This window comes from Chenopodium quinoa, unplaced genomic scaffold (assembly GCF_001683475.1).
Source record: "Chenopodium quinoa cultivar QQ74 unplaced genomic scaffold, ASM168347v1, whole genome shotgun sequence".
Taxonomy (NCBI): Eukaryota; Viridiplantae; Streptophyta; class Magnoliopsida; order Caryophyllales; family Amaranthaceae; genus Chenopodium; species Chenopodium quinoa.
The window spans coordinates 2,137,932-2,159,794 of NW_018744113.1; the positions used below are offsets into that span (position 1 = coordinate 2,137,932).

Below are 21,863 nucleotides of genomic sequence, written 5' to 3' on the forward strand. Positions count from 1 at the left end.
TTTTCAAGTCTGAAATCAATTTAGGCCTGGTTCGGCCTAATTTCAAGTCGGACCTGGCCTAATTTTTAAAAAATTTTAAGCGTGCTTGAGAAATCAATTTTATGCAATTTTAGTTGTTTTTTTGGTCCAACTCGAAATTGACCTGAAAAGCCCGTATGGCCCATCTAGTTAGGGCACACATTTTCCCACCCGAAGTTTGGCTTAGCCCGGCCCAACCAAATAAATGGCTACTTTTTGCCTGGACCCGGCCCGAACCTGGCCCGGCGCGCCCATTGATCACCTCGAGTAAAAGACTATACGAGTTAAGCCGTTTAGGTAAGTTGGAACTCATTCTTCCTCAGTCGCTGCTTGTTTATTCAAAAATGGAGGTGGTAATGGCGTCGTCTTCCATGGACGCCGGCGTAGGTCGCTGGGAAGAAGACTCTAATGCGGAAAAATTCCGTTACAAATCTTGCTTATCCCCTCCTCACGGACTTGTTTCCGTCGGTGGTCGTTTCTTTGCGTCTTCTCAACTCCGCGAGTCCTCCACTTCCGGCTCCATTCTCTATTGGTCTTGGCACAAAGTACCTCTTTCTCTCTCCTCACTTCAATTCCACTTCTAATTCGGGTTCTTCAATTTTTGTTTGATTTGGGTTTTGGGTTATTCAAGTTGTGATTAATTTGGGGTTTTCAAATTATGTTTTATTTGGGTTCTTCAAGTTGTGTTTGATTTGGGTTTTTTAAGTTAGAGTTTAATTTGGGTTTTTTTAAGTTAGAGTTTAATTTGGGTTGTTCAATTTATGTTTGATTTGTGTATGAATTGGTTCAACTCTGCAGCCTCAGCCTGAAGTCAAGAGTTTTCCGGTTGAGCCGATAAAACCGTTAGTATCGAATCGTGAGGGTACTTATCTCATTGGTGGCGGTGCTTCCGGTGATGTTTTTGTTTGGGAGGTACTTTCTCCATTTCTAAATGTTCTTCTCATTTTGTTTTATTAGCATGTCCTGGGTTTAATATCTCATTTTACTTGTTAGTGAAAATTACAAGTTGATGTTGTTAATTACTTACTGCAACGAATCAAATAAGACTTTCATATGAGTGTACAACTATTTTTTTAAAAATGGAAGAATTTAAAAGCTTTTTGTTTTTTTAGATGTCCCGGTTTTAGTATCTCTTGATACTTGTTATTGAAAAATTATAAATTATGCATAGTATATTGTTAAATGCTTGTTTTTTTTTTTTTTTTTTTCTGAGGGCAAGCTAGCTAATGCATTTATTAATCAAGGGACAAAGTGTCCGAGAGTACATAAGGAGCAACCATTTCAGGGCAATGGTTAATCCAAACTTGTTCAACACCAAACGGCATTAGCTTAGCAAGGTGATGGGATACAGCATTCCCATCACCTTGCTATTATTATTATTAAACAAACTTCATATGAGTATATGACTATGTTTTTTTTTTTAAAAAAAAATTATTATTATTATTATTATTTTTATTGGAAGAATTTAGAAGATTTCAGGAACAAAGAACTTTATTTTTTCATCAACAAATAATATTCAAGTTCCAAAGAAATATCATATGGTAAGTAGGAACTTTAGTGAAATCTGTAAGTGTATTATTTATGTGTCATTTTTGATACAGTTATATTGTATGCAGCATGAACTAAATTTTACAAGATAAGATAGTTAAAGTTTATGAATTTATGATAAATTCATGTTCTCTTTATATATTTGGTTGTTCTTTCTGTGTGTGGATTAGGTTTATACTGGTAGATTACTGAAGAAATGGCGTGCACATTATGGGGCTGTTTCTTGTTTGGCATTGTCAGATGATGAATCCCTGCTTATATCTGGTGCAGAAGATGGACGTGTTAAAGTTTGGTCGCTTTTCATGTACTGCTTGAATTTGATCGTAAATTAAGCTATCAATTTACCTGTGACTATTATGTTCTTTAGGATGATAGTTTTGCCACAATTGACCTCTTTCTTGTGCTTTTCAGGATGTTTGATGATGCTAGAAGAAAGGAAGCTAGGCATGGTCATGTGCATAATTTTCGAGAGCATACTTTGCGAGTTACAGATGTCAAATCAGGTCATGGTGGATCTAATGCTGTAATTATTTCTGCTTCAGAGGACCAAACTTGTAAGGTGAGATATGTTTTTCAGGTTATCAATAATGATTAAAGATGAAAAATGAAAAGGAATGAGTTACAAAGTATGCTCTTGCATGGGCTAGTTGTTGCTTCCTATGATCTTGAAATTCATTTGTTGATGTATCGTCAAATCAGAATATGAAATAATTACTTCTTTTATTTATATATTTATTATTATTATTGTTAATTTGTTATTTTTTGAGTTATCTTTTTATCCTATTTTAAATTAAATATTTCTAGGTGTGGAGCTTGGCGACAGGAAGATTGTTGCGGAACATTACGTTCCCAGCTGTTATCAATGCAATTGCCATTGATGTGGGTGAATATGCTTTTTATGCTGGTGGTAGAGATGGGAAGATATACATAGCTGCGCTCAATGCTTTGACTACGAATAGTACTGACTATGGAAAGCATATTATTGGCTCATTAGCTGATTCAAGGTCTGTAACTTGATTATTGTACATCACTAAACCCTTTGGTTGATTTACTCTTCTAGTTTTTGAATTAGTCAGTCTGATGTCTTGAGAGCAGTGCTCTGCCATTGAAAGTTTGTTTGATTATTAGCTACATCAAATGTGGTTTTACAAGCTTGGCATGTGCTCTATTCATTGTTCATCACTTAATGGTTGAATATCATTTGTTGATTAGCTATTTATAGGTTTCTGACTTATGGGGCTTTTTGTCTATCGGCTTTTGTTTGGAGCAATTCGTTTGAATGTTTATTTGGACGTTATGAACAGTTCAATTACCTTGACACTTGAGGATAAGTTCATCATTAAACTTGGAGATAAGGAGTTCTATTTAATTAGTAGTTCCTTACATATTGAACAAAAACTGGAACTTGCTTTAATAGATATGAGTCAAGCTTTTCTGTTGTGTTTGGAGTATTATTGGCTAACTTGTTGACCTTGCCTAGTAATCTCTTGCTTCTAATCCCTTTCGTCTTCAAGTATTCCTTTCATTTGACTGTGTTTATTCTAGTTAAATATGCTTAAATGTCAGGACTAAAGAAGGATTTTAATGCTTGTAAAATTATTGTATACTCTATGGACTCAATATATTTCTCTGGGAAGTAATTATGAGTCTACTACACAATGCAAAAGTATTTATGTAAATCATCTGAGGAGGGTTGAGAAAGTAACTTGAAACCTTGTATTTAATAACTAACCATTCCATTTATAAAAAGACTTGTAACTAACTTGTTGATAAATGAGAAAAATAAGATGAATTTAGTGATAGGGAGCTGGGTTCCCAAGATTCTCAACCATACGTATGTATTAGAGTCTTATGTTTTGGCATGTGATGGGAACAATAAGTTTAGGGCATGTCTTAGACTCTAATGTGCAGATTTGATTACTTAATCTGCCTTTCATGAGAGTAGATGCTATTATATAATCTTGGGATGGACTTGCACTAATAAAAAAAATTGCAGAAAGCATAATTGCTAAACCTTTATTCTGTATTTATAAGGTCTGCTACTTTGCATAGTTATCTGGTTTTACCTGTATTTAGGTACATATATGAGGCACGTGGGCTAACCCTCTCCTCTCCTCTCCTCACCTCACCTATTTCCATTTTTTATTTTCCTGCTTTTTCAACATGTCCTTCTCAGTGTGGACATGGTCCTTTCTGCATATATATTAGGATGCCGTGATACTGAGATTCTTTGAGGCTACCAATGGCACATTCTAAACATTCCTACATGCAACTACAAACAAAAACTTTCTAAACCAATGTAGCTAAAATTTCTCAAATAGATGGTGATAATGGAGTCTTGCAATGCATATCCGTTTTAGTTCTTAACTCTCTTGTAAGTGCAGGATCAATCAATCACATAAATAGAAAAACAAAAATAAAGTGGACATAACCCTGATATATCTTAAAATATTTCCTCCCGCCACTCTTTGTTGGAAATGGTTTTAACACTATTGTTTATATTCCCACCTAGGCTTCTTTATCTTATGTTTAAAGAGGTGCACAAAAACACTTGACTCAGCTGCCTATCTTAACTGTAAGCCCACCTAGGTGAGTACTTCCTTTTCCCCTATGAGGCTATGGGCGATTGAGCGTTTGATCTTGCAACCTCAAGATCAAAAAGTGGGTGCATTGCCACTGTGCCCTTCCTCGTTGTTGCTCTCATTCTTGTCCACAAAATGGGGTTGTGAACTTGGCTTGAGGGAGTTGTTGAAATCATTACTCTTTATTGTCTGTCCCATAAGGTTCACTTGTTAAATTTACCTAATCTTTGATCCTAGTTACTACCTCCATTCTTTAAAGAGTTACCCTTTTACGGCAGTAGGTTTGTTGTTTTGTTTCCAAGTGGTTAGTTACTACATATAAATTCTCAAGGAAATGCTGAAAGTTATGCATTGGAGGTGGTTCTCTTATATCTGTGAACACTGATTTGGAGAACAATGACTGACCTTGATGTGAAATATTCTTGTTTCATCACCTGTCTTGATCTTTCAAGTTAGTTTTGGCAAAATTAACTTGAGATTGTGCTGGATTAGGCTAGCTGAGATCTACCTGACACGTGTGGTTTTAATTATTTTTTTTTTTTTTTTTTTTTTTTTTTGTGTGTGTGTGTGTGTGGGTGTGTGTGTTGGGGGGGGGGGAGCTTTCCCCATAGGCTTAGCTTTTACTTGTTTAATTTTGCAGACTTGCACGCTTTTTTATTGCTTATAAGTTATAATCTCTTATGAATGCCATGTGGAATAATTTAGTACAGAGACCATTAGGAGGTTGTATAAATTGCCAATATAATTTGTATTCTTGCTTATTTAGCAAATATTAGATTTCTTTAATTGTCTGTTGCATTTAACTTTTATCATAAATAAATGAAATTGAAGAAACTTCTGAAAGTCTTCTTTAGACTTTAAGCCAATGTTCATTGAATGTAGTACATTTTGTATCTATTGTTGTCCTTTTTTTGGGGGTTGATATCCATGTTCAGAGAGAGCAGGAAGTAATTTTATGTTCATAGAAAGCAGAAGTTTTGTTATTGGGTATCATTTTCTAGATTATTTACTCTCTGCCTTTCCCCTTCTTTTCTTGTGGTCAACAGTAGGGCTGTTACCTCTCTAGCATTCCGTGCTGATGGAATCTCGTTGGTATCTGGATCAGAGGATGGCAAAATTCGTGTATGGGATACTAGAACTCGTAATATTGTTCGCATGTTTACACATGGTAAAGGTAATATGACTCACCTAACAACCTCCTTATGATATCTTAAATATTTGTGTTCTGCGCTTTGGTTTGATGTGCTTTTGTTATCATGTCCTTGTCATATCCTTAATATTAAGGCGAGGAGCACAAAGCAGGTAGTGGGGACTGTTACAACTTTGACATCTCAGTGATAGAATATGCTCACACTACCTAGGGAGATACCCCCCAACATGCACACACAGTAAAACAAAAAAAAGAAAAAAAAAAAAGAGACACTACCTTTTGTTTAGATTGGGTTGGAATTTTTTTAATTTTTTTGACCAAAGTGTTGGAAAATTTAAGCATTTAATGAATATTATAGATGATTAAGATAAACAGGTAGCTTGGAGTCTACGTGCATCTAAGGATGAGTTAATATTATTACACCAGTTCTTGTAATGTTATCGTGAAAAATATTTAATGAAATTATCTGTGATGTATCTAGGTTTTATTAATCACTTCAAGTTCAATTGGAGTACTGGACTGTTATGTGTTATGTATTAATGTGGAATTTTTTATTAATCACTTCAAGTTCATCTGGAGTACTGGATTGTTATGTAATAATGTGAAATTTTATATGTCGATTCTGCTGTATAATTATCTGGACTTCTTGAAATTTAATTTTGATAGGAGCTGAAAATCTTGTTTCTCAACTACTCCGTATCTTTTTATGTGTTTGGAATGATAGTGAAAGAAAATCATGCTGACGTATAGATTTAGCACATTAAGATCTAGGGGATTTATTTCGCCAATCAGTCACTTGTTGCTATTCAAAATACTTGTTATAATGTCTCATCTTATTTAAATCACATTTCAGTATACTTGAAATATCCTTGTTCTTTATGTAAGGTAACTGCACATCAAAAATCTAAATTTATGAGTACACAAGCATTTCTTTTGTAGAAATTGATCAGTAAGAAGCTGTAGTCCGTTTGTGAATATTGTGTAGGAATAATATGGCTCACCCTCACCCTCAAATTAATATGGTGTAAACCTAAAATTTATTAGCAACTGCACAAAGTATCCACTAATAACTATGTTGGTTCCAATTTGTGTTAAGTTTGTGCTACTAACTTCCCTCTTATGGTTTTACTTGCCAGTCTGCTACTATGAATGGATTTTTTTTAACAAAAAAGGGAACACAAAAAAGAGGATGAAGTCTTCCTGCCATATTATCACTACAGTACATTGTTTTGTTACAGTCTTGCCCAACAATAAAATTCAAACTATCAATATGTGAGCTGCTTTGCTTGACAGGTCCAGTGACCAACGTTCTGATTACTAGGATTTCAGAGAGCGAGTTGAAGTCCCAAGCTTCTCATGGTAGGAAGGCCTTATTGCCTCCCTCGCTTGACAAATATGCAAATTCTAGCGAGGAGATAATGGGGACAAAGGCTTTTATTGGTTGTGATAGCTCTTCTAATCCAGGTGGTGGTTCTTACCTCATCGAAGATGTGATGAACAACCAAATCAAAGAGTTTCAGGTTAGTTATCGATATCAATCCGTTTATATATGTGTGTAGTCTATTTTTTGTTATTAATACTATACGAAAACTAGTATTAAGAATTAAATAATTATATATCTAATATATAAAACAAATAAAACATATTACATACCTTTATACTTGATTCAAAATGTAGAATATTATGACCCGAGCCCTACAAATCACGTTGTGTCCTTAAGACAATTTTGCTCCCTCTACGATACCCAAGGTTATTAAGCAATTTTCTCCCAAGATAGAACGGGTTTCGTTTCTCATGGTATTGTAATTATAAGAAACCAGCGAACAAACTAGGTTAGAGTAACCGCAACTATATGCATGTATATCTTGAGAGAGTAAATAAAACTAATATTCTATATTTATAAATCAGAACAACCAACAACTATATAGACAAAGAAACATGGATGAAAAGATGCAAGTAATGAAAAGATACAATTATCCATTATAACTAATGAATAGTTAATAATGAAATAATACAATTATCCACATTAACAATTACCAATGAAAAGTTCCAATTATCCAAATATAGAATCCAATAGTCATACAAATTTTCATACGACACTATACATAATTCTTCATTAATACAAAAATATTTACAACATAGATATCCAACATTTTTTCTTATCGTTTTCTTTCTTGTTTAGCAACAAGGCTCAACTACTGCAGCAGAAATGGAAGTTGAGCGACTAAAGCTGGAGTGCAAGAGGGCAACGCAGATGGTCCAACAATGGAAAAATATGTACGACAATCTGCATCAGTTTTGTGTTAACGAGCTTGTTGATGAAAGTAATGCTAAACACATTAAAATAAACTCTGGTTGAGTATTGCAAAGCGGCATGCAGATGATCCAGCTATTTAAGAAATTGTGATAATTTACATTGGTTTCGTGCTAATGAGCTTGTGGAGATGACACTTGAGCAAACCATAGGAATACCAACCTGATTCAGGCTTTGCCAAGTGTATTTCAGCAGCTTTCAAGTTTTGTAGGCTTTGTTAGTCTCTGTATTTTACAATTGGTTTGCTTTTTGATTAGAATTTTTCTGATACGGAGTAGCATAAATTGATAGTAACAAAGTATATGTTGATACGCGTTAATTTGCTTATTGATTGATGTGGTTGTACATGGTACCAAAATCTATACAAAAGTGTCAGCTCTTTTTTTTTCCAAGGCTACCCTTTTCTAAAGCGCTTTTTTTTTTTTTTTTTTTTTTTGTCAAAAAATAAAAAAATCGAAAACCTCCAAAAATATCTGCTAAAAATATCTTACATCTAGACAACTTTCCATGCCAGCACAACATAAGAAAATCCAAAAAAGTCATGTTTGACATTGGACCCGTTGAAAAATTAGAAAAAGCACACAAACAAAACTGTAAAACATAATCTAATCTCCACTTCCACGTCATAACACCTTCATTAATTTCTTTTTATTATTTTATAAATACAGTGGCATGTATGACGGATCAAAAAATTGTGTTTATTATCTAAAATAAATGGAAGTACATAGAAAATTATACATACTCCTTTCGTTCCCTATTAATAAATCGTTATAGGTATTTTTCACGGGAATTAATAAACACAAATAAGAATAGTAAAAATACATTGAAAAAGTAAATTGACATCGGGGATATAAAAATATAGAGAGAAAAAGTAATAAAAATACGTGAGAAAAAAAAATTACATGAAAAATTTAAATTTGCATAAATATTATTGTAAATTGAAGGGAGTTTTGGTAAAAAAAAATTAATATTAATGATTGTTGGAAAAGCAAATGCGGTGAACATTGTGGAACTAAAATTTACCCATAAGAAACTATTATTTAGGAACAGATGGAGTATAACATATTGAACAAATAAAAAACAATAGAAAATACTTCCATCAATCTTCATCTTTAATCACGTATATATTCAATATGATTATATGATAGGTTTCTATATGATATGGAAAAAAAAAAACAGATGTTTAGAAAGCCGAACCTAAAGTTTTAAAAAGTTAAACGTAAAAAATTAAAAATGACGAAGGGATTTTTACAGATATTTTTAAAAAATTGCTCCCATTAATCTGAACTTTGCCTCGTTCGCCGAAAATAATCTCAACTTTCGTTTATTATCTATCACTCCCAACTTTAGGGGATATTAATTTCAATTGCACCCAAATGACTTGCAACCGGTAAAGCAGATAAACCTTTGTGATTTTTTTTTGCACACGTGTCAATATGTAATTGGTTGAGAAAATTAAAGAAAATTAAAAAAAAAAATGTGAAAAAATAAATAAATAATTTCAGAACAACCCAGCAGCACCCCCACCACACCCACCACCACACGAACACCACCGACGCACATCAAACCACCACCACTGTTGGCCAAAAATGGCCGAAAATGGCCGATGTTGGGGCTAAATACCCTAAACCGGCCGATTTCCTGCATAGGCGTCGCCGATTTCGTGGCTGGGTTCGCCGATTTCGAGGGTGGGGAGGGGTTATCGGTGGCTGGGGAAGGGTTATCGGGGGCTGGGGATGGGTTTTCGGGGCTGGGGAAGGTAATCGGGGGTTAGGGAGAGGTTATCGGGGGCTGGGGAGGGGTGTTATCGGGGCCGGGGAGGGGTTATCGGGGGTGGGGGAAGGGAAGGGGTGGCTGGGCAGCGGTTTCCGGTAGCAGGGGAGGGGTTTCGGGGAAGGGGCGGTTTTTCCGGCGGGGTAGGGGGTAGGGATGTGGTGTTTTTCGGGATAGGGTGGGGGGCTGGGTATTTTTCCTTTTTTTAAAAAAATTTTTTGTTTTAATTTTAATTTTTGTTTTTCTCTTTTTATTTTTTTGGACCTATCATGTGTTGACACGTGTCTAGGTAACCTGATACATCAGGTTAGATGACCTGTTGGGTGCAACAAAAATTAATACCCCTAAAGTTGGGAGTGATAAATAATACACGAAAGTTGGGATTATTTTCGACGGACGAGGCAAAGTTCAGATTAATGGGAGCAATTTTAAATGGACAAAAGCTAACAAATGTCGCGGGCGTTGAATAAGCAAACTGAAAATAAAAATATTAGAATAAATATACATTAATTACATGGATCGACATATAATTTTAACATACATTTTTAAATTAACACTACTTAAAAAAGTTTTTTTTTTTTTGACAAGAGTTAAAAAAGTTATTTAAATGTTTATTTAACGTTCTAAAGACGTTCGTAACAAGATCCTTTAAAATATATCAATAAAGTACGCATTAATGACCGTTCAAAAAATTCAATTAATGGATAAAATATTAACAAAAACTAAACAAAGAAGCAATGTCAAATTATCATTGGTGTTAAATAACCACAAAACTAAACTCAACTAAAAAAAATCCATGTTTCCATTCATCAGGTGGAATTCTCATTCTCTCTTCTCACTATTTTCCCAGATTCCGACATAGTAAATATAAAAAAAATCTCACCTTCATCCAATCAAAACCCGACATCAAACCGCCACGTGTCATCCTCCGAACTCTCTGAAGTCTCCTCCCTGTTTTTTATCGGTCGGTATATCTTTCTTTCAAACTCTCCATATAATCAATACCAACAACAACTAAATAAATTTATTCATGTAAATTAGATCAAACCCCATTTTTTCTTCGCCTACATATATTTTTTTTGCTATGGCGAGATCGAATGGGGTGATGGTGGTGGAGTTGGTTTCCGACACGATAACGATGGCGGTGATGAGCGGAACAAGAAAGCGGCAACGGCGACAACGACGGCGAGAAGAGACGGAAAATGAAATTGAAAATAGTAATGAAAATGATCCAATGGAAGTGTTGGGTGAAGATATAATGATGAGAATAATGGGATGTTTGGATGCACGCAGCTTGGCACGCTCTCTTCTCGTGTCCCGCTCTTGGTTTTCGCTTGCTTCTTCTGATTCTTTTTGGTCTCCCTTGGTATTTTTTTTTTTTTTTTGTAAAGTTTATTGAATTTTGTTTTAATTATATGTTATCCTCCCTCCGAATGATAGTCACTATTTCCATTCTTGGACACCCAAAATGTTAATCACATTTCACAATTTAAGGTTCCATATAATAACATAAAATGACCTATATACCCTCATTTTTTTTCTGTATTATCTGTGCTTCCCAAAATACCCTCATATTTGCCTTTATACTTGTGCCTTAATTGAATGAGTTGTCTCCCTTTTTAATGACAATCAGTTTCTCTCTCTTCTTTTTGTTTTGCACATGATTGGATTTTAGTTTTCATGTACTTTATTTATTTCTCCTTAATTCCCGTGATTTTTATCCAAAAGTGACTATCATTCGGGGACGGAGGGAGTATTATAATTGTTAATTTTAGTGACAATATTGGAAATTCTAGTGAAATTTTGTACATCTACGTGTATTGTACACGAGTTCATTTGCTTGTTCAATCAACAAATGAGTAAAAAATTGACTTGCTCGTTTGTTGATTAAATGAGCAAATTACGGATAAGCCGTTAAACATGCTTGTTCATGGTTTCTATCTATAAATATAGAATTTAAATGACACCTAAAATAACATTAATAGAATGAGTACGATTTTAAAGACGGGTGTTGATGTTGTGGTAGTTGGGTGTCAACGGACTATAAATTGTACTCTGTATTTTGTATTTATAGAGAAGCAAAAAAAAAACTTTAATGCAGTGCTAGCTAACTTCCCATGAACCTCAGTGTTTGTTAGTCCACAAAATGAAACTCGATAAAATAAGTTCAGATAGATTAAAAATTGATTACGGAGTAGAAAATGGCCTAATTCAAGTTGAGTAATCTTGAAATAATAGTCATCTCTTCTACTACTCTTCTATTAAAATATGACATGATTTTTTTTGCTTGTTTTTGTTAATGTTAGCCACAACAATTACATGATAAGATTACAGTGTATTTAGTGTGTCATATAGGCAGATACAGCCATAGAAGCGAATGAAGTATGGACTGATGAAACTGCAAACAATAGAGTTTAGACAACATAACTTCACTGGATTTTTCCCATAAAACCACTCCATTTTTAAAAAATCTTTGTTAAATCAAGTTAAATAGCTATTTGTGTAGAATTTGGACATGTGAAGTAAGCTGAAGCTGCCTGACAGTTGAGGATCCTCGGTATAATAGATTAATAGTTTATTAGTTTCTCTCTACTTGTTAAGATTAGGGCATGTTCTCATACGTTTATTTTCAGTTCAGCTCAACTCAATTCAGTTCAGCTCCTAATTTCCTTCTCTATAAAATATTCATTTTAGTTCAGTTCAGCTGAGTTCAGTCTATGAGAATAGGCCCTTAGTCTATGGGCTTTAAAATTCAAATCGGCAAGTCTAATTTTTGTCCAGATATTTTTGTATATATTCGATTCTATGACTCTTTGTCTCTGTTGTTTGTGCATTTGCATTATTTTACTTCCTGTGGCTGTACAGATTTTAACATTAGTTGAGCTTATGAAATCAAATAGACAATCATCAATAATTCCTTTATTCTAAAGAATAACCTCACTGATTTCAGTGTAAAAAGTTGTGGATTGGGAAAGCGCATATACCCAGATGGTCTAAAGTACCAGGATTGTCAAAGTTAGCTTGTTATTCCCGTGCAGTCACTGATAGTAAGCGGGTTAGTCTTCTTTTAGCTCTTTTATCTGCCTTAATTCATGTTAGACTGCACTTATTTTCTTTGTAAGTGCTCGTGCATCAAGTGCATTTTGTTGTTTTTGTATATTGTCTTGCTGTTATTTATTAACTTCTTTGGTGCTTATAGATCCGTATTATGAGGGAGGATCTCTGCGACCATTCCTGGGATTTTCATTTCACTGAGGTATGTTTTAATCTATAAATATGACATATTTTCCTCCTAGTACGTATTTTTTGTCTCAATTTCATATGTATTATAGTTGTGAATTTGGTAATTTTCCCCTCTAGTACACAGTACACACCTTGTACGTGTTTTAAAATTTATCACAGTTTTCAGTTGCAGATTTGGTACTTTTCCTTTTTAGCAAATATGTTTCTCTTCAAATTTGAGGATTTCTTGCAACAATTTTGCAGTCTCTTTTTGCAACGAAATGAGCTCAAATTACTACTGCTATTTTACTGTGGGGAAGAGGGAGAGGGAGGGGGGAGGGGCAATTTCATTTTTGGCCAATATTTGATTTCATATAGATTTGGAATGCTTAAAATTTAAGAGGGTAATTCCAAGGATATATGCATACAGAACAGAATAATGCCAAGTGATAGTGTGTTACAACCATTTTCGAAACTTATATACATTCATTATAATGGACTAATACATAAATTAGCGCTTAGGAGATCAAACTTACTTACCCTCTTTGTAAGTCGTGAATCGAAAGAGCAACCTTGATTAGAATTCTATTTAAGAAAGCTGTTGGGTTTTGAAAATCATGCACATATTAAAGTCACTTAATGTCATAAGATTTGCAAAGCAGAGCATCTTGTCTTCTACCTGTTCAACTATGACAGTTCTATTCAGGGTTCACTAACATCATTACTCTTTCAATTACCAGGCTGCCCCTGCTTATTGGAAAAATCTCGATCCATACTGGGGAGGTTCAGGCTCTCCAATGCATCGTTACTTCCATGCTGATGGGAGCCAGACTGCAGACCCTGACGACAAGGTTTGGGGTGGCCATGAGTGTACTTACACAATTGTTACCAGCATTGTCGGAGATGGAAAGATCAGGGAAAACTATGTCAGGATAAATCGTTGGCCTCGCTTGGCTGTGTCGAGGAGGGATGACTGGGGTTGGGAGATGTCCAATGTTATCTTCGCTTACTCAAGTGTCCCAGATGCACACAAGGATAGCGGGACTGGACCTATGTTCTAACTTATACATACAGAGTTTTTCCCTGCAGTTTCTTTGTTTAGGAATTGAATTCAAATGGCATAATTTAGGCCAAGTTTTTCTAGTGGTCCTATGATGCCAATAGGTAATATTTACAGTTTTTCCTTGTTTCTTGAATAATTAAAATTGCCTATAATAAGAGCTGGGTGGAGTAATGTCTGAGTGTGATCAGTTTGTAGTCTAAATAATATGTATACTTCTACTTAATAGTTATAGGTTTTGTGTTCCACTTTGCCAATGTATATCAGAGGGTTGTGATAATGCTTAATATTCTACTTTTTTTTTTCTCTTCTTGCTATTGCCAATCTATATCATAGGATTGTAAATACCGGTTGTTGTTGTAGTTTAAATCTTTTTGGAGGATATAAACTTATTAAGAAAAAAAATCAAGTTCTACCGAAAATAAGATACTTTGGACCATCGTGTTGAAACAAACATACTTGGAGTTCATATTATTACATACGTTACAACACTTTGCCACTACATGGGAAGTCGTATTCCCTGCCCTCAATTTTTTTTTTTTTTTTTTTTTCACGGTAAGATACGGGGATGTCCCTCTCACAGGAGGGGTGGGGTGAGGATCGAACCAAGGTCACTCCTGGGGGAGATGGAGGGACAAACCGTCCCCCCTCAGCTCCAGATCGATCTCCGAATATAAATTATCTCACGCAGATGTAGCTTCCATCTGTCTGTTTCTATACTTCTTGAAGTGTAAATACAGTTGATTCTGATCAGGGACATTGTTCTTGATTATTGGAACATCTTTGAAACTGTTGAACCATTTATATAAGCGAGGGAAACTGTTGGCTTCAAATATCTTAACTTCCACAATTTGTTCAATAACTTGTAACCAATATATTAAACTCCCAAATGCCAAATCTACCATTCCAATTTCTTCACCTCCAAAAAAAGTATTGTTTCCTAGATTACCATGCTCTTCTAAAGTTTTTAGCATTTCCATGCTATCCTTTTTAGCCTTGGCTTGCTCTTCTCCTGTGGTTTGTGCAAACATCCAAAAAGCTATGCCCTGTAATATAAGTACATGATTTATAATAAGAAGTTAGTAATTTAGCAATATTAGTTGAAGTTTGAAAATCATAATCTTATAAAGGAGTTAATATATTCCTAGGTGATCCTAAATCAATCAATTACATGAGATTTTTTCAAGGGTCTTGCTAACAAACGCCCTAGGAACGTTAGATAAGCATGTTAAAATATTATATAAAGTGGTACAGAGTATTAATTTGGAAATGTATGACAAAATCATGTGTCCATAAGTGAAATTAATGTTCATTTTAATTTAAGATTTCTACTTTTAGTTTTCTTATCTAAATAATCACGCATAATATTCAATACTTTTTTTTTACCAGTAAAGATAATACTTCGTACTATATACCAAAAAAAAAATAAATAAATAAAGGAGTAAACTGTCTGACCAAATCAAAATAAGAACAGAAATCATAATTAGAACAGAGTAGCTAAGATCTTAAATCGAATCTCATGCAAACCATTACTGTTAATAAAACATTTCCTCTACTTTTGTATATGTAACATGTATTTAGACTTTCATGCTTGCTATTTTTCTATTACATAAGTTCAATAATAAATTGTTTCAAATATCAATATTATTTTGACAATCAAATATCAATATTAATAAAAGTTATATAACAAAATTTGTTTTATTTTTTTTTCTTTTTTGTATCAAGACGAATATAATAAGATCCAACTAATAGTTCAGAATATACCTTCTCTTCAGCAAATTTGGCCCAAAATCTAACCAAGGCTCTTTCATACGGTTCCTTGGGCAACAATGGATGATGATGGGGCCACATCTCTTCAATATATTCAAGGATAACTAAAGATTCACAAATTGGTTTTTCATTGTGAACCAAAACAGGGATTTTCTTATGAACTGGATAATATTGTAGAAGTAATGAACTTTTATTAGTAAGATCTTCTTCAACATAATCATATTTTATGCCTTTTAAGTTTAGTGCCCAAATAACTCTGCAACTAAATGGGCTTGACCAAAATCCCAACAGCTTTAAATTTTCCATGCTATTTTATGAAGATTAATATTGTGGGGTTTGTAATTTTGTTGCTAGATTTTTAGTGCTTGAACTTATCGGAAATGATGTTTTATATAGATAGTGATTAGGGAGATTTAACTTTAGGGAAACTTTTAAGAAAGTGCTTAATTAGTTTTTTAACGAAAACTCTACATTCACACTCGGTGTGTAAGAGAATTTTACACACTACCAATAAATTATTGACAACTCAGCTGGTCCTACACAAAAGAAGAGGGAAGGCAAAATAATGGGAGGGAAAACTGAGCGGTAGTTTGTCTGGGCTATTGGCAGTATTTTGTTGTTCTAAGGCGGGAATATTGTGAGAGAGCGCCAAAGTGATTATGGATCCCACTTAATTTCGTCATCGTTGTCCTTCAATCTATTTTATTGCTGCCATTGACATAGCTAGCAAGTTAGCATGCAAATAATTTTCTACATAGTATTCAACATCTATACTAATGTAAGTGTAATATCAATTCTTCCCCACTTCTGCAATCTGATTTCTTTGTTAATAATTGAAGAATCCGATATTTTCCCCATTAATTGTTGACTTCCCCTTTATTGTGAAGGGTTATATTTCCATTATCATTGTAATTTTAGACGGTTATAACGACTTGATGTTTAAATGTCCAATTAAGTTATTTGCAGTCGAGCTCGTGATTCTTTCGGGATTGTGGTAGATCGAATGTTTGTCTTTCAATTCTAACTTGTGATGGCTGTTTCAGGAGTTCGTTAAAAGTTATAGAATTACTTAAAATTTGACATCCCCTGTTCTAATATATTATATAACATTTTTAAATTTACAGTATTACTTTGTTAATGTATGTGTCATTTGTAATTTTCTAGTATCAAATTGTTTATTATGTAATTGTATTGCGTATTGTTTCAGTAAATGGAAAGCGAAGCCCAATTATCTGGTGAAGCTGTAAACATTGAACACGATGTGTTGGATGAGATGAACCAAGGCGTTGAGAATGACGACAATATAATTCCTGATCTTAATGAAGAGGCAGAGGAAAATGTCAGTTCGTCATCTAAAGGTGATGATGTTCCTGTTAACCAAACTAATAGCAGTGTAGACAATGACAATAATCTTGTTGCTGCCATTGTCCCAGCTGTTGGGATGTTATTTCAATCCGGTGAAGAATTTGCCCAATGCTGCCATAAGTACGCTTATGAGAAAGGATTTGAATTTTATGTTAGAACAGATACATTGATGAAGGAGTACAAAGTAGCAGACGTTAATCGTAGAGGTGTTGGGGAAAAGGAGCCGAAGTACCATATGATGTCTCGTATTAGAATGGATTGTAAGCTTAGTGTCAAAGATAGGAGCAAAAATGTAGAGCATAAACGCAAAAAAAAAAAAGAAATCTTGTATAGAATGTAAGATATATGTTGATGGAAGAATGTGAGGGGGATGGTTTGTAATCACACAATGTGTGTTGGATCACAATCATCCTCTTTTGCCGGATTGTACAAGGCGTATGGTGAACTATAGAGGTATAGAAGACGATAGTTATGAGAGAATGGCACTAAACGATGCTGCTGGGATCTCTTTGGGTAAGAGCTTTAATTCGTTCGTTATTGAGAAAGGAGGACATTCGAAATTGTCGTTCACCAAGCAAGATATGATAAATGCAGTGCACGTTCAACGCCGACTTATCTTATTTCAAGGGGATGCACATGCCGTAGAACAACGTTTTACAAAGATGACTGAAGAAGATCCTAATTTTTATAGTGCTATTCAACAAGATAAAGAAGGAAAACTTCTAAATGTTTTTTGGGCTGATGCTAGGGGTCGTGCAATGTACCGAGATTTTGGTGATATTGTCTCGTTTGATACAACATTCTTATGTAACAGGTATAATGACGTTGCATAAACACATTATATTTTATTTACAGAATCATTTATTTTTAACCTGAAACATTTATCTAATCATGTATTTTTTTTACAGAATCATATATTTGTAAGATGAATCATTTATTTTTTTTACAGAATCATTTATGTGTAACATAAATCATTTATCTTCTAAATTAATGTTGTAGGTACAAAATGCCATTTTCTCCATTTGTAGGCTGCAATCATCATGGGTCTAATATACATTTTGCAGCTGCCTTAATCAGTCATGAGGATTCCGAGTCATTCGAATGGGTATTTAGACACTTTGTTGAATGTATGGGCCAACCCCCTAAAGGAATATTGACTGACCAGTGTAAGGCTATAGGGAAGGCAGTGGAAAATGTGTTTCAAGATGTGCCGCATAGGCTATGTTTATTTCACATTAAGCAAAACGCTGCAAGGAACTTGGGTAAGTTACCGAGATGGAAGGAGATAGAGACAGATTTGGATCATGTTGTTCACGATAATTTTAGCATTGAAGAGTTTGAGGATGCATGGAAGGCAATGGTTATAAAGTACAAGTTACAAAAGAACACTTGGTTAAGTGACGCATATGCTAATAGGCATCGGTGGGCGCCTGGCTATTGGTGTGGGCTCTTTTGGGCTGGCATGTCATCAACGCAACGTAGTGAAAGCACGAACCGTGGTGAGTGGAAACGGAAAAGGACCTAAATTACCAAACAAAGCGTAATCCATTTTTCTATGACAACACTGTAGTAGCCGAGGTGGTGTTTAGCAAGGCTTACACTAATGAGAAGTTTTTGGAGGTGAGGGACGAGGTGATAGGGCTAAAGCACACCAATATAGTTAAAACAGGTAACATAGGGTCAATGAATTTTTATGATGCAGACGAGAAGATCCCCAAACCAGTATGGAAAGCAACGAGGTGGACGTTTAAGGTTTCCGTTGATAAGGAAAAAGGAGAATTTAGTTGCAGCTACAAGCTGTTTGAGTTTAGGGGTATCTTGTGCTGGCACATTATCAAGGTGATTCATACTGAAGATATCGAGTGCATCCCAGAGAAGTATATTTTGAATCGATGGAGGAAGGATCTCGTTAGGGATTACGAGGGCATAAAGGTGCCTTATTACGACCCTAAGGATTCAACTAACGTAGCTCAGAAAGATGAAATTCAAAGGAGGCACAAATACCTTTCAACGTTAGCAATGCACAATGATGAGACACTCTCAATGTATTATGAAGCAACTAACAAAGTTCGTACTGCTCTTGAAGATGTTATTGGTATTCGTAGGACTGATGAAGTGGATGGTTTTGATTGGAGTCACCCATCCATGAATAGAGTTTTTGGCCGGCGTAGGATAAGGCCTAAGGAGAATAATCAAAGACATCTTGAAAGTGTGGCAAAGCCTGTAGGTGAAGGTCAAATTAAGAATCCGGTTGACAAACGAGGCACTGGAAGGGCTCCTACGAAGAGAAATAAACATCCAGCCGAAAAACGGAGTCGTAAAAAGAAGAAGAAAAGCGTAAGTCTCATGTTGTGTTAAATTTTTTTTTAATACCAAAAAAAATAACTATTATTTCCAGTGTCTATGTTATAACAATATCTTTGGGTAATTTGCTTTAACCCAACTTTTTAAAATTGTGTATTGTATTAGGTTTATGATGACGATGAAGAAATTGGATCAGAAGAGCTTGATGGTGGAAATATCAATGGGAATGGCAATTATGTGGATACATCAGTGTATTACGGTTTTCAACCACAATTTTACAATGGTTTATTTCCCTAATTTTGGTCCCGGGGCTAGTGGTGCATTTCAACCTGGTGGATATACATCTAGTCAGACTGGACCGGTTAATTATGGTCAAGTGGGTGCATCCATGAACGTGCAAGGTAGTGCAAGCGGTGAGGCAAGTTCAGATTTCAACACCATGCACCACCAATCACAGCCGAGTAGCTCAAACCGTACTAATAGTAATCTTGGATTCAATCCTTTGTTTTATAGATGAATATATTAAGTATTGTTATCAATTCGAAAGGATCAAGTGGATGTATCGTACATTGTTGTCTATTTATCAACTAACTTGTGTTATTGTTTATTTGAATATGTTCACATAAATAATTATCTGATGACAAGAAATATCCTAATCGAAGATGTTAGCCAGTGGTACGTTTGGATTGTTGACTTATGCCAGTCTATATTAGTTTGGTGTACATCCAATGCAAAAATATGTTGTTATTATTTTTTGTTTCAATAATTCAAGGTTGTTGTATTTAATTTTTTTTTTTAAAAAAAAAAAACTAAAGCGAAACTGGTTATAGAGGAATCGAAACCAGGACCAAGAAGTACAATTTTCTCAATCACCACTTACTCGCCAACTGGGACATGGGTATCAGCACGCCATAACATTTGCACTAAATATAATTATTCTAATATATGGAACCAGTTGTAGTATTAAAATATATGGGCCTATATGATAGAGCGAATACGCTGTTGCCTATTATGAGCCAATTAAAAATTATCCAATATAAAGGTTTGGGCTTTATGAAGTATGTTAGAGTTAAGGGATTTTTTTTTTATTTTTTTAAATCAATAGATTTTTCTCAACTTTAAATCTTTGTCAATATTTTCATTTTATGAACAAAGAAGTTTGTTAATTTGAAATTGTTGTAGTCTTTTTAAATTTTAAAGTAGAGTACGTGTACTTGTGCAATGCTACTGATATGTGTTTTACGTATTGATATTCCAAAAATTTTATTACCAAAAAAGGAAAAGATATTTGCGAGAGTAGACATTATTGGGTAGGGTAGAAAACATGACGTGTTTAAAATATTTCACCAAATTCCATATTTGGCGTGCCACACTGTGTCGCTGAGTTATTTGTTTAGTGGTTGCTTAGTGTGTCAAGGGTTACTTGGTTAAATAAAGGGTTACTCGGTTTTAAAAAATAATACAAAAAGGAATAAAATAAAAAAAAAATAAAAAAAAGAGATCGAAAATGAGAGTGTATGATAATTGAGGATTGTGGTTTTGGAGAAACATCATTAATTTACTCTGTAATTATATATTAGGTTCAAAAAAATAATGCAAATTTTGTAAATAACTTTAGAAAGTAACAATGTGTACAACTAATAATTCACATTGGATTAATTATAGTGTTGTTGTTGTTGTTTTTTTTTTTTTTTTTTTTTCGGTGTGGGAATCATATTTTGTCCTATACGTTCCATAGGGATTGTTGCTTAATTAATAATATATTTAACCTTTCAATAACCTTACCCTCCAATGTGAAGTGTGAAGGGGCTTCCATCGGATTTCACCGGTTTTAAGCCTCAATCTTTAATTTTTTTCAATTTTTGATTTTATGTCTTAGGTTATAGTAAAGTCACCCTCGAAAGAAAGGGTTTATCTCCTTCGAAGGACAAGTTTTCTTCGATCTCCAACGAAATGCGATTTTTTTCGGACTCCTTCGAAAGGGAAAGTTTTATTTTGGTTAAATTTGGTTTGTGGTTGTGTGGGGCTACTACTAATTTAATCATGGCTCGGATTCGGGTTATGGAAGTAACACAAGTTTTTTTTGGTCAAAAAAATGCGAAGTAGCGACGAATCCATTGAAAAAGTTGTATGAGACAATGAACCAAGAAAGTACCGAGTTGTTATATTTATGTACTTGATTTCTTAGCCATTCACCGATTAATAATTGTTCTTTTTTTTTAAAATCGTCTTCATCGGTAATTATGTTGTTTCAAACAAAATGAAATAATATAAATTAAAAAAAAAAAAAATTAAATTTCTATTATTTTCCCAATTATTATTTTAAAAAGGTTGGTTCTTTGGTTTTCACTATTCCCTACAAAACTAGGGTAGATGACTACAACAGAACCTAATAGTCTATTAAAAGAACCCAAATTATTCAACTAATTGTTCAACCATTAACCTCCAATTCTCCATACACCCCTTCGCCTTCTATTTCCTTTTCAAAACACTAACCTACCTCATCACCGAAAATGAATAACAAAGATGGAGCTTCATCATCAAAATCTCCTTATGAGTTGCAGTTTCTCGGTTTGCAACACTATCTGTCATATCTTCAAGGGCGTTATGTTGAGGCTTGCCATCAAATGAAGGAGGCAGAAAAAAGGCAAGTTGAATTGCAAATCCTAATAGAACAATTAAAAACCGATATTACAAGGAAAACTTCTAAAAATCAACAGGAAAACTCTGGCGCTGCAGCAACAACATCGAGGACCA

At 34.4% G+C, this 21,863-nt stretch overlaps 4 protein-coding genes across 4 annotated transcripts; 3 read left to right on the forward strand and 1 right to left on the reverse strand.

Moving 5' to 3' along the window:
- The first annotated feature begins 311 nt into the window (after positions 1–311).
- Positions 312–8,004, forward strand: LOC110692489 (protein ROOT INITIATION DEFECTIVE 3-like). Its single transcript, XM_021869498.1, has 8 exons — positions 312–563; positions 817–930; positions 1,737–1,870; positions 1,978–2,125; positions 2,371–2,570; positions 5,195–5,322; positions 6,592–6,818; positions 7,481–8,004. The coding sequence occupies exons 1-8, from the start codon at positions 363–365 to the stop codon at positions 7,655–7,657; spliced, it is 1,329 nt and encodes a 442-aa protein (XP_021725190.1). The 5' UTR covers positions 312–362; the 3' UTR covers positions 7,658–8,004.
- Positions 8,005–9,828: 1,824 nt separating this feature from the next.
- LOC110692490 lies at positions 9,829–13,971 on the forward strand. The gene is made up of 4 exons (XM_021869499.1): positions 9,829–10,751; positions 12,336–12,440; positions 12,585–12,641; positions 13,348–13,971. The coding sequence occupies exons 1-4, from the start codon at positions 10,470–10,472 to the stop codon at positions 13,666–13,668; spliced, it is 765 nt and encodes a 254-aa protein (XP_021725191.1). The 5' UTR covers positions 9,829–10,469; the 3' UTR covers positions 13,669–13,971.
- A 247-nt stretch (positions 13,972–14,218) lies between these two features.
- On the reverse strand, positions 14,219–15,847 carry LOC110692491 (glutathione transferase GST 23-like). The gene is made up of 2 exons (XM_021869500.1): positions 15,432–15,847; positions 14,219–14,713 (listed from the first exon to the last, which is right to left on the reverse strand). The coding sequence occupies exons 1-2, from the start codon at positions 15,741–15,743 to the stop codon at positions 14,351–14,353; spliced, it is 675 nt and encodes a 224-aa protein (XP_021725192.1). The 5' UTR covers positions 15,744–15,847; the 3' UTR covers positions 14,219–14,350.
- A 1,434-nt stretch (positions 15,848–17,281) lies between these two features.
- LOC110692569 (protein FAR1-RELATED SEQUENCE 5-like) lies at positions 17,282–19,403 on the forward strand. The gene is made up of 4 exons (XM_021869605.1): positions 17,282–17,616; positions 17,802–18,301; positions 18,373–19,139; positions 19,272–19,403. Exons 1-4 carry the CDS (start codon positions 17,282–17,284, stop codon positions 19,401–19,403), a joined length of 1,734 nt encoding a protein of 577 aa, XP_021725297.1.
- The last annotated feature ends 2,460 nt before the right edge of the window (positions 19,404–21,863 follow it).